The 13,290-nt window shown below is 30.2% G+C and overlaps 1 protein-coding gene and 1 long non-coding RNA gene across 2 annotated transcripts; both read left to right on the forward strand.

Annotated features, from left to right (window-relative positions):
• The first annotated feature begins 136 nt into the window (after positions 1-136).
• Positions 137-1,385, forward strand: LOC133778661 (uncharacterized). The gene has a single exon (XM_062218657.1). The coding sequence runs from the start codon at positions 212-214 to the stop codon at positions 1,289-1,291; it is 1,080 nt and encodes a 359-aa protein (XP_062074641.1). The 5' UTR covers positions 137-211; the 3' UTR covers positions 1,292-1,385.
• A 3,999-nt stretch (positions 1,386-5,384) lies between these two features.
• LOC133834121 (uncharacterized) lies at positions 5,385-6,518 on the forward strand. The gene is made up of 3 exons (XR_009893310.1): positions 5,385-5,750; positions 6,156-6,270; positions 6,355-6,518. It is a non-coding gene; the product is annotated as an uncharacterized LOC133834121 (long non-coding RNA).
• Positions 6,519-13,290: the final 6,772 nt, after the last annotated feature.

Here is a 13,290-nt window from a genome sequence, read left to right on the forward strand (position 1 = left end):
AAAAGAATTATTTTTAGAAACTAGAGGGCATAAACTGATAAAGCAATCAAAGAAAGTAGTGAAGTTGTATAATTAATTTAAATTAAGAAATTATATTTGTGTTAGTATTTAAAGGAGGCCTATAAATTTCAGAGCTTTTTACAGTCTTCGCTTCTTCTCAATCCAAACTCAGTTCAGACAAAGATCCTTTCTTTTTCTTGGTCCTACAGCAATGGCGGTCTCATTCACTGCCATCTTTCCCCTCCAGCCTCGTTCGAAATCACCCATCTCTTTCACTCGATCCCCTCTTCCTATCCCTAAACCATTTTCATTCAAAACCCTAAACCCTACCAGTACCAGAACCCCCAAATTCTTGACCAAATCTAAATCTTCCAAACCCATCACCTCCGATCGTTTCCTCTCCGACAATGTCATCTCCGGCTCAGCCTCCACTCTCCCCATCGTCTCTACTCCAACACTCAAATCCCGCCTCCACGCCGGCGAAACTCTCTACGGCATTTTCCTCATGAGTTTCTCTCCTACTCTCGCCGAGATCGCCGGACTCTCCGGCTACGATTTCGTCGTTGTCGACATGGAGCACGGTCCCGGTGGCATCCCCGAAGCTCTGAGCTGCCTCCGTGCCGTCGCCGCCACGCAGACTCCGGCAATCATCCGACTTCCGGAGACCAGCCCCACTTGGGCGAAGAAAGCCCTCGATCTTGGCCCCCAAGGGATTATGTTCCCGATGATCGATTCCCCCAAAGAAGCCAAGAAAGCCGTCTCGTACTGTCGATTCCCGCCGGCCGGGATTCGTGGCACGGCCCACACCGTCGTCAGGGCTTCCGGCTACGGAATAGACGAAGGGTATGCGAGTAATTACGCAGACGAGCTTCTCATCATGTGCCAAGTTGAATCGGAAGACGGAGCGAAGAAGGCAGGAGAAATCGCCGCCGTCGATGGCGTCGATTGCATTCAAATGGGACCGTTGGATCTGAGCGCGAGCATGGGGTATTTGTGGGATCCAGGGCACAAGAAGGTGAGGGAAATGTTGAGAACGGCGGAGAAGGGCGTACTCGAGACCACCGCCACCGCCAAGGGCGGAGCTTTCTTGGCCGGATTTGCTATGCCGCATGATTCGCCGGAGCAGATGAAGTCACGTGGGTATCACATGGTGTCCGGTGCGGTGGACGTTGGGATGTTCCGAAGCGCCGCCGTTGAAGATGTGAGGAGGTTTAAGATGAGTTTGATCGACGACTCTGATGACGAGTTGGACCACGATAAGGATTCTGACGAGAAGTACTGGAGCGAATGAGATTTTCTTTTTTTAATTGTAAAAATTTTCGTCAGGTTTTTGTTTCGAGTATTTTGAGAAAGAAAATAATAATAATAATATCTGTCTGACTGTCTCCTCAGCAGTAAATAGGAAAACCTGAATTAGTTTTTTTTTTTCTCTTTAAAATAATATGAATATTGGCAATTAATGACAAGGTAATGTAAGAAAAAATGTATTTAATTGTTTTTTTTTTTGTTAAATGTATTTAATTGTATGTAAAAATGCTCAATTGAGTTTGGCATAAATCCATAGCATCACAAGTATTTGAGTATGGCAACTTGTTAGAAAACTGAGTTAGAGACCAAATATTCCTAACCATTTTACATAGCAAGACAACAAGTGGTATCAACATTACAGGCCTCTTCTTCTCAAATTCGAACTAACTCCCCAATTCTTGTCGATTTTCGAGCCAAAAAAGTTTCGTATTGGCTGATTCGGGTAGGGAGAAAGAGTTGTGTTTGAGACTTTTGTATTCACTTTTGACCGAATAGTTGTCATCCTTAGAATAGTCTTGAAACACCATAAATACGAAAACAACTGCTAATAAGATTTCCATTCCACTGACCATCTTCAACATTAGGTCGAATTTTAAAGGTGAATGAAGAGGGCGGGTTTTGAAGGTGAATGAACAGAACTTGGGGAGCCATTTGTCATTGAGAATCTTAACGTTGCTTCTCCATCTTGAGCTGGCTAGCACAACCTCGCCACCCCAAATGTGGGATATTACGCCATATAGTATAACTAAAGGAGTTGTTTTTTGGCTTCTAAGAAAGAACCATGTGTGAAGTAGCTTTCCTTGAGTACCCATTATAGTTTTCTAGCTAGGTTTAGCAAGAAGAGCTTGGTTAGATTCTCAAGGTTTCGAAACCGAAGCCATTGTTCATCTTGGCGTAATTTGTCCTAACTCCCCTAGTGAATTTTTCTTTTATTTGTAGAGGAGCCCCACCATAGACAAATAACATAGCATGGAAATCTTCAAGTTTGTTCCACACTTTGTCTTTGATGACTTGGAAATAATCTTTCTTTTATTTTTTTCCAATGAAAATGGGCAACCCTAGTTATTTTGCATGATAGTCCACAAGCTTGATAATAAGGTTGTTTGCTAAGGAAGAGCCAAAATCATAATTTATTGGCACAACTCAAATTAATTTGCTGGCATAAAAGTTTGGAACACTATTACTCCTTAGAATATGTTTGGTTTGGTGGAATTCCCGTGAAAATTACTATTCCTTTGTTTGTTTGGTTTGACTTTTTTATTTTAGTAATTCATTCCAATGAAATTCTTAATTCCTATTCTTGGTGGAGGAATAACAATCCATGTTTATCTCCTTAGAGCACTCGTAATGGTTATTCTACTTTATTTATCAAAATATCTCATTAAAATCTCACTTTTTTATTTTACCTCACATTTTTATAATACACCATACTTCAGATATTCTATATTTTCTTTTATATCATTTAAATATTATATTTATAAATATTATTTAATAGTTAAAGTAAAAAAAAACTCATATTAAAAAGAAAAATAATAATAAAAAATTTGCTAATGGGAGAAAGAAAGGAAAAAAAGGACAAAAAAAAAATATTAAAAAATGTTTACATAGCTAATTTAAGCTTAGCTACATTTAGAATATAATTTATTGGGTTTAGTGCTAAGCTATTATACATATATATTTAAAGAAGCTAATGGATTAGATATTAAGTCATTTAGCTAAAAAAATTTACATTTAGACTATTTTAAAGCAGTTATTGGGACTGCTCTTAATAATTCTTCATTACTATACTTGTTTGTCCATTTTCCCCTTACAAGAAGATAAGATTTTTTTAGCTCAACATATACAATACATATATATATATATATATGTGATAAGTATATATAAACATACATAGGGATATTGGCGGAATAAATATCTATGTTTATGCTTTTGTTATACTTAAATACCTAATTTATTTTTTTGACGTCATAAATAACTAATATCTATTTTTTGTTGCAACATTTACTATGCCAAACTTTATAATTAGGGATATTGGCAGCATAAATACATAAGTTTATGTAATTGTTGTACTTAAATACTTAACTTTTAATATTTGTAGCATAAATAATAAATATTTTCTTATCTAAAACTATATTTTTTTATTATTTATGCTACAAAAATTAAAAGTTAGGTATTTAAGTGCAACAGTCATATAAACTTAGGTATTTATGACGTCATGTTCATATTTAAAAAGTTTGGTATTTTCCACTTAACGGGAAAAAGTAACGGTTACAACAAAAAAATAAACGTTAGTTATTTATGCTGTCAAAAAAATAAGTTATGTATTTAAGTGCAACAAAAATATAAACTTAGGTATTTATGACCTCAATATCCCTATATATAAAGAAAGCCTTAAAAGTATATTAATTCACATACTATTATTAATACTGAATACATTTTGTTTTAAAAGGTGATTTTATTTATTTAAAAATATTTTTTGCTATACATTTAAATCATAAATATTTTTTAAATTTACTTTATATTTTGAATATTTTAAAAAATATAAACAAAAATGTGAAGTAGGGACATTTTTGTCAATTAATCATTGTTTCCAATGTTCATTCCTACAACAAATCAAACATCATAATCAATTTTCATTATCATCCATATTCTATTCCATTACTATTACTATTCTATTCTTCCAAACAAAACGTTATCTTAGTTACATGAAATGAAACATGCTATGTTTGGTAGGAAAGAGGGAGAAGGGGGAATGATAGATAGGTTAGGAAGGATAGAGAGTGTAAGAGCACTCCCAATAGATGTTCTACTTCATCCTTTAAAATATCTCATCAAAACACACATTTTTTTATTTTACCTCTAAGTTTTACATTATATCATACATCAGCTTCTCTATATCATTTAAATATTATATCTTTAAATATATTTTATCACTTAAAGTCAAATAAAATAATTGAAAAAGAAAAAAAGAAATAATAAATATATACTAAATAGAGAGAGAAAGCTTATTAAAAAAAAAATAATATTAAAATATTATATAAATGATATGTAAATATTACGTAAATATAGATGTGGATTAATTGGAGTTTGTGCATAGCTATTATAAATATATGTATAAATGAGCTGATAGAAGATGTTTTTATGAGTTTTCACTACTAGAAATATAGGCTTTTACTTCGTTTTTTACACATAGAATATAAAAAAACTGAAGTAAAAGCCTTTCAATGGGTTTTTACTTCGCTTTTGGGAATGGTAGTATATAAAAAAAAAGGCTATTACTTCGGTTTCTTAAAAAAACGAAGTTAAAATAGAAAATAGACAAGGGCCATGTTTGGTTTGCACACTAAATCGGGGCTTTTTACTTCGGTTTTTATGAAAAAACCGAAGTGAAAAGTGGAGCAACCAAACGCGGCCCTGAAGGCTTTTACTTCGGTTCTTATATAAAAACCGAAATATAAAAGGTACTTTCTACTTCGGTTCTTATACAAAAACCGAAGTAGAAAGTACCCTTTCTACTTCGGTTTTTGTATAAAAACCGAAGTAAAAGAGTTTTAATACCCTTAATATATAGCTCCCACGGCTCATTCGTCTCTCTGAAGCAAAAATCTCAAACGCCAAACCCAGAAAACCTCCATTGTTGTCGTACTCCCACGAGGGTTTCACAAAATATACCATTTTTTATGTTTTTTTTACCATTTGAAACCATTTTTCTTACTTAAAAACAGAAATATTAGTTCTATTTTTATTTTTGAGGAAGAAAATAAAGACTTTGGGTGTGGGTATTTTTAGGGTTCGAAAATGGGTATTATTATTGGACTTTGGCTGGTTTTCTTACATTAAAATAAGTTCTTGAGCTTCAAAAAAGGTATGAATCACTAAATCTTTGTTTGTATGATTTTTTTTTTTTTTTCTATAATATTTTCATATTTTTTTCTTATAAATATAATGTGTTTATTATATATAGTTTTTAGAGTTGCTAATATTGATTTAGAGGTTATTTTGAGCATCAAAAAAGGTTTGTTACCTTAAAACTTTGTTTGTGTTAATTTTTTTATATTACTCCGAATTTAATACTTGTTTTTTAGTATATTTGTGTTATATATTTTTTTTATTTTGTTATTTTATATAATGTTATTAATTATATATATATATATTAGTAAAATTTAAAAATTGTTGTGACTTGCTATTTAAATTTCTAAACATAGCTTCAATAAGTAATGTTGTTGCCAATGTTAGAACTTGAAATGTTTGGATTATTAGTGACATTTGTTTTTTGTTTTCTATAACTAGCTAGCTTGATATGTTGTTTGATGATTATGTAGCTAGTTTAATTAATTATGTAATTGATTTTTATTTATTTTTGTTTAAGCTTTTTAGTAGGGTTGTTGATTTAGTTGCCAATTCGGTATTGATTTTGGGTGACTTCAAGAGTAATATTGGAGGTGAGTAATCTTTAAATTTTATTTATTACTATTGCAATATTTATTTATAAAATTAGAGTTAAATCTTGCATGCTTTACTTTAGTGAAGTAGGTTCTGGGAAATTTGTTGTTGGCGGTGATATAAGGATGGAATTATGTATGTTGATTTTGTGTTTGTTTGTGTTGAATTTATATATAATTATAAAATTGGGATATGCTACAAAAACAAAGGAAACTCTACCAATTTTTATAGATTTTATTAATTGTTTTTCTTTTTCAATTTGCACACTATGTCGATATATTTTGTGTGTTATTTACAGATTTTAAAAATTTTGGAGATGTTAAAATGCAGTTGTTATGCTGCCGAAATTTTGTTAGACTTAGGAAAATTTAATAATTAAACTTCAATTATGTTTGATGTCCTAGAAAAAAGAACTAGGAGTGGAAGATGTAGATGGATATGAAATTTGGATAAGAGCGCGAGAAACGAAGAAGACTCTTGTCGAAGATAATTTGGACAAAAAAAATTGAAGAAAGAGATGTAAGTGTTTTAAAGCAAGGTAAGAAATTTTTTTAAGTGTTGTTACAAGTTACTAATTTAATCTATCGTTGGTTTGTTTCGTAGAATGAACTAAATGACAAAGTTACTAGTAGTCAAATTGTCGCCAAGGATCGGGAGGACATCTTGCCAATCCAACAAGAATAGTTAAGCCGATTGATGACTTAAATTTATTAGTAAGACTATTTTGTTTATACATACCTTTAGTTTTATGTGAATGTATATATAAATGTTTATGTTATTTTACTTAATTACAATTATGTGAATGTATATATGAATGATTAAGTTATTCTACTTAACAATTATGTGAATGTATAAATATTTAATTTTATAAGAATTTTAATTCTAAGTGTATAAATTTTGTGATTTTTATTTATGTTATAAATTAAATGAAAATAAACCAATTTCAATTGTAAAAATATATATAACTATAAATTCATATAATTAGACTATTTAAAATAATTAGGGCAAAAAAAAAGAAAAAAAAAAGAATTGGGTCATTTAAAAATAATTAGAAATAATTATTAAAAAAAATGGGGTGGGGGGTTTCTACTTCGGTTATTATGTAAAAACCGAAGTAGAAACCCCACTTTCTACTTCGCTTTTTACATAATAACCGAAGTAGAAAGTGCCCAACAAGGAAGCATACCCCACTTTCTACTTCGGTTATTATGTAAAAACCGAAGTAGAATCCCCACTTTCTACTTCGCTTTTTACATAATAACCGAAGTAGAAAGCCTATTTTTCACTTCGGTTTTTAACTACTTTTTACTTCGCTCCGAACTACTGCGGTTGCGAATTTTAGCGAAAACCGAAGTAAATCCAGCTTAAAAACCGAAGTAAAAGCCATTTTTTCTTGTTGTGTTTAGCTAAATATTATAGAGAGTGTATTGCAAAATATATCACCAAAACATACATTTTTATAATTTACCTTAAACTTTTACATTATACCATACATCTGCTTTTCTATTTTTTCTCTACATCATTTATATATTATATTTTTTAAAATATTTTATTCATTTTAAGAAATAAAATAATTAAATATAATAGTATCACACTCATATATATACAAAAGTTTATAAAAAAATAATAAAATATTTATAGCTTGATGAATAGTGTTTTACTAAATATAGAGAAATATTATTCATTTAGGTAAAAAAATATAACTTTACATCACCCATTGGAATACTACTTAACCATTTTTTCTTTATATTATAAAGAATAACATATTTTAGCTCATCTATTTGGAGTGCTCTAAGAGAGTGGAATGGATATGAGTACTCTTTTATGTTGTTTGGTAAATTAAGAAGGAAAAAATATTTTTTTTTATCCATTTGTTTGGTATTAGAATAAAAAATTGAAGGATAGAGAGTAATTTGTTTATAAAATTACTATTTTATTTTTAGTATATTATTAATTATATATATTTTTATTTTGCTTTCTAATTTGTTGTTTTACTTATAAAATACATATATTAAAAATTATATGAAAGAAATATACAATATAATTTTTTTTAAGGATGACATAAATTACTTCACAATTTATTAAACAAAACTATTAATTAAATATATTTATTTTAAATATAAAAAATATTAATTTAAATTATATATTGTTTACCGAATTTTTTGGAAACTAGAATTATCAAAGATAAGAATTTTTTTTTTTTTTTTAAAGAGAATCACACAAGATTTTTTACGTGGTTGGGGCGTTAAAGAGCCCTAGGCCACGAGTATATTGTATTAGAGCTTAGAGAGCTTTAGCAATGGAGTTCTCTGTAAGTTTGAGCAGAGTATGTGCTTACAAAAGAAAACTCGGATCCCCTCTACAGTGCATAACTGGCCCTATTTATAGGCAATTGGTTGCATTGGATTTGGGCCGGACTAATTCGGGCCCAATACGGATGTAATTAGGATTGGCTCACTAACGGAGGCTTAATGCAAAGGGTTCTATTAAATGAAATACACTAATCAGGGCCCATTGGGTTGGCTTGAGCATAACCACGTTGTATGACTGACAACAGTACGCAGCTTCAGTTTGGTCCGCGTGGGCTTCTAAGGAGATCCCGGGGACAAGATCCGTCAGAGTAATGACAGTACTGTTTTGAATAACAACAGACATTCCGTATGTAACCCCTTCTGCAGGTTAGTTGAGGAGACAAAACTCTGTGTTTCTCGGGGTGATGTCAGTGTCGAGGACAGTCTATCATACCCAACCCGGACGCCTAATCCAGGTTCATTTACTAACGTCCCGGTCCATTTACCAGGACCCTAGTTCATTTACTAGAGCTAAGGTTTATATGCTATCGTCCCGGTCTATTCTTAGACTTGGAAACACCCTCTTTATTCGCACCCCGGACGACACCTTATACTGGGTCCACAAAGACGAACTATGCCCAAGTCACGATCTCGGCTTCCTCGATGCGGGGATGTCTAGTGGATAATGTTGGACTTGCTGATATTTGGGCAACCAGGATTCATTCCTTCCTCGTTCCTTAGGCTCAGTCTGGGCCTCGGATCCCTTCAGGATAGCCCATGGACCTAGAGTATCGTGCCACATGTGCAGGGAGGAAACGAGTATAACATATATTTATATTCTTTATTTATTTTTTCTGGTTCTTTATGTCTAAAAAGCAAAGTATTCAAGTATTCAATTTATATTTATATATATATATATATATGTAAAGATAGATGTTTTTTTAATAAAAAAAAAGAGAAAGAATGATATTGTGGAGGGTATTTATGACATTTTCAATTTCTTTTTCTTTTTTTCATCTTCAATCCGTCCATTCATAGGGAAATTGTATGTGTTGGGCCATGAGTGATTTCTTATCCCTCCAAATCTCGTTTCTTTTCTCTCTGTTGTGTTGCCAAACAAGTGGAATGATACTCTCATTCTCCTCTGTACTTCCAAAACTGTCCATCCCTTCCCAAATCCTTCCTGCCAAACAGAGTGTTAATGAATATCATTCACTTCATTATTATGTTTGGACAATTTTATTATATGTTACATTATTACTTGTTATAGATTGTTTTACATTTACTTACATTACCTATTTTTATAAGTATAAGGCACCGACTTTGGGAATAATAATAATAATAATAATAATAATAATAATAATAATAATAATGCATTATTAGTGTCAAATCCAAATTCCGGCAATTACTAAAATTTTGTCATTTTTTGGAGAGTTTGTCAACACCAATTAATAAAGTTAGATTTAATTGATGTAACGCATAAGTATATATATATATTCAAGTTTTTTTCTCAATAAAACAAAATAATATAAATATATATGACAATTGGAATTACTCGAATAGGGGCTTGACTTTATGATTTCTTTAGGGTTATCGATTTGTGAACAGTTTTCATCATAATTTTTTTTTATGATTATGTATATTTTGTAAATTTTAAAAAAATTTCAAATAATTTACTATACCGAAAACTAAGTTCAAACATTGTGCTTTCCACACACATAAAAATAATTAGTCATGAGTGTAACATGTTTGAACCTAATTTTTGGTACTGTAAACTATTCAGAATTTTCTAAAAATCGTGTCGATGCTCTAAATAGTTACAATATACATGATCATAAAAAAAATCGCGTTGAAAACCGTTAAAAGATTAAGAACACTAAGAGCGCCACTGGTATAGCTTAAAGTGAAGCCCTTATATAAAAAATTCTATGAATATAAATTTATATATATAAATCTAGCTTTTTTTTTCGGCAATAAATGTTACTAATTCTTGTTGAATTTCTTTCATATTATTTTGTGATTATTTATGGGATTGAGAAATGAGAACAAGTAATAAGTATGATTACTATTGTTTACTTACCCAAGTTTATTTAAGAATAAGAATAAATTATGTTGGTCTCATGTCTTTTTAATTATGAATTGACAAATTTACTCTTCTTTAAAATTAAGTAAAATTGTGAACTTAAGAATATTTTTGTAACTTGAAATTTATGAATTATAATTCCAAGGTGAAGTAAACACATCATTATAAATGTTGTTAGATTTGATTATGATATTTGTAAATTTACTTAAATAACTTGTTTAAATTATAATTCATTAATTTAATTAGAGGTGATTTAATTTATTAATTATTCTGATTACCTACAAATAAATCTACCACATAATTAAAGAGAACATGTAAGTAAATGAACTATAATTTTTATTTTTAAAGTAAGAATATTATCCATTACCACCTTCTTTAATACAAAAATATTATTTATTATTGGAAAAATAATAAATTTAAAGATTATGCCCATCCTTATCTTTTTTATTTTCTCTTTCATATTCTAAAAAAAAGTACATATATATAATTAATATATTTTAAATTTTAATAAATACAAATTTTTATGTCGGTCAAAATAAATTGACTATAATGAATGATCTTTTCATTTCACTATTTGTTTGGTGGATAATCACTAGCAAAATTGCCACCAAACGAGCGATTAAAAAAAAAAAGCTTATTAATTATAATTTCAATTATTTATTAATTGAATTATATACAAGATAATGTGAAAATTATTATTACATTTTCTTTTGACAAAACAATTTATTATTAGATTTGACCATCATTAAATTTGCATAAATTGTCTTTAAAATACAGTAACGTATGGAATCATATCATTTATTGAATTGTAATAACCTTAATATTAAATATTTAGGTGGTGCTAGTTGCACCCAAAAATTAAAGTAGAAAAATATAAAATTAATTATTCTTTCAAATATTAAATTAATGCAAAATTGATTAGGTTGATTTCATTTTACTTTTCTTTAATTTTTTTTTAAAAAAAAAGAAGGAATGAAGAAGGCTTTTCTTTTTATTATCATTTTCCCTTTCTTTCTCCATCTTCTTTCAATTAATTGTTTTTTTAAACTCTTAGTTATGGTTATATGAAATAATATTAATGCATCTAAATAATAATAATAATAATAATTCTATTCACTTTTGGTAAACTCTCACGTTGCGTTTGGAAAGCCATCAGTAATTGGAATTAGGTGTAATTCAGAGTAATTACTTAATTTGGCGCGTTTGTTTGATCATGTAATTATACAATAATTATGTAATTGAGATAATTAACGAGTTCCAATTACACTCTCCAATTCTCATAGCCCCTATGAGAATTTGGTGTAATTACACTGTATAATTGCTAATTACTATTTGTCGACGCCGTTTTCCGTCAACTTTAATTTGAAGAGTACTAAACAATATTTAAAAAAAATAAAAAAACAGCATAACTTTTACGTAGTTCAGCAGTTAAAATCTGCATAGTCTACGAGTTAATATTATTACTTTGTGATACTCTTTCAAAGCTTTCTCAGAACAATTCGACAGATAATTCTTAGTACAATTTTTGTGCGTGTCTACAAATGAAAATTACCAGGCTATTTATAAGCCTGGTTAGGAGAATATCTTCTCGACTCAAGAAAGTTACAATAATTATTCAAATATGAAATAAACGTAAAATAAATACATTAAATACATAATATCCCATGATAATTGAGATTTAATGTAAGATAACAACATATTCTCAAGGAATAGGAATCTTCTAACAGCTGTTGTGTGCAAAACACGTTGATGACCTCGAATGCAAGATTAACACGTTTTCGAGATCGACATAATTTCGAGCTTGTTATTCCAATCAATCTCCTCCTCAGCTAGTGGTTTCATCGAACTCAGTCTTCGGAGACCAACGCCCTCGAGCCTGCAACTAAGGCTCGAATAATACCCATTTGCTTCGGAGAACATTCTTTCTTTCGAGCTTAGAACTTAAGCTCGAGCTTTTTAACTTGTGATAACAGCAGGTCAGGAATCATGCATATTTATGCAAGTGTTCAGCCAATGCTTGTTACTTTCGAGTTTACGTTTTACGAGCCTACATTTCGAGACTCATTTATTCATCCTCGAAATTTGGGTGTAACACTATCAATTTTAAATAATATTTATTACATAATATTATTTTATGTGTAATTACTAAATGTTTTGCCAAACATGACAATAAAAATTTACAAGTAATTACCAATTGACATCCAAACATTAATTATATTTTAAAATATAGTATAATTACTGACACATAATTGTCATTCCGTAAATGCTTATGTGGGGAATGTGGGAGATCTTATCCCAGCCTTCTCCTTTCCCTTTTTGGTATCGTTGTTCAAGTACACCACAATTCCGTATGACTAAGGATTGAAGACAACTGAGGCACTGCAATCCTTGTTCTGGAATATTATGAAGCTCATTGCAATGGCGAATTGTTAAACTCTCAAGGGATGTGCTTCTTAGGCTTGTTTTTTGTGCCGATTTGTAGGCTTGTTTGTGCCTGTTTGTAGGCTTGTTTTTTGTGCCTGTTTGTAGGTTTGTTGTGCCTGTTTGTAGGCTGGATGAATTGGTAGTCAAACACACAATATTGACTATTATAAAACTGTAATCAGGTTGCTAGTGACTTCCTTCAATTATCTTTGGGTCAAAAGGAGTTTTAGCTATCTTAATTGGTTATTTTTAATTATTGGATGTGGTTGTTTTGTTACTTTATTACTTTCAATCTCACTAGACAAAATTAATGGGGTTTAACCAAATAGTAGCCTTTGATTAGACCTTAAACTTAAAAATTAATTTTATTTTTAAAATTTGAATGGAGTGAAAACCAAATGATGGAACTTTGGCTTGATTTCCTATATTATAAAAGATTTTCTTTTATTTTACTTTTAAAAAGTTACTTATATTTGTTGGTTTGTGTTGCAGGTTTACTTATCAACTTTTCAAACATAAACTCTGGTGACACTAAAAAAGGCTTTTCTATGCTCAAGATTTGATATTCTTCTTGCGGCAGTTTCTTTGATTTTTCTTCAATTGTTTTTGGTTTAAAACAATAGTTCAACCTATTAAATTATTTGGGTATTAGTCATTTTGATATGAAAATTCTTTTGTCTAATTTCCAAGAGTATCTTTGCATACTTTTTAGCTAGACAATGAGTTTTGTTGGCTAGAGGA

This window comes from Humulus lupulus, chromosome 5 (genome assembly GCF_963169125.1).
Source record: "Humulus lupulus chromosome 5, drHumLupu1.1, whole genome shotgun sequence".
NCBI classification, from domain to species: Eukaryota; Viridiplantae; Streptophyta; class Magnoliopsida; order Rosales; family Cannabaceae; genus Humulus; species Humulus lupulus.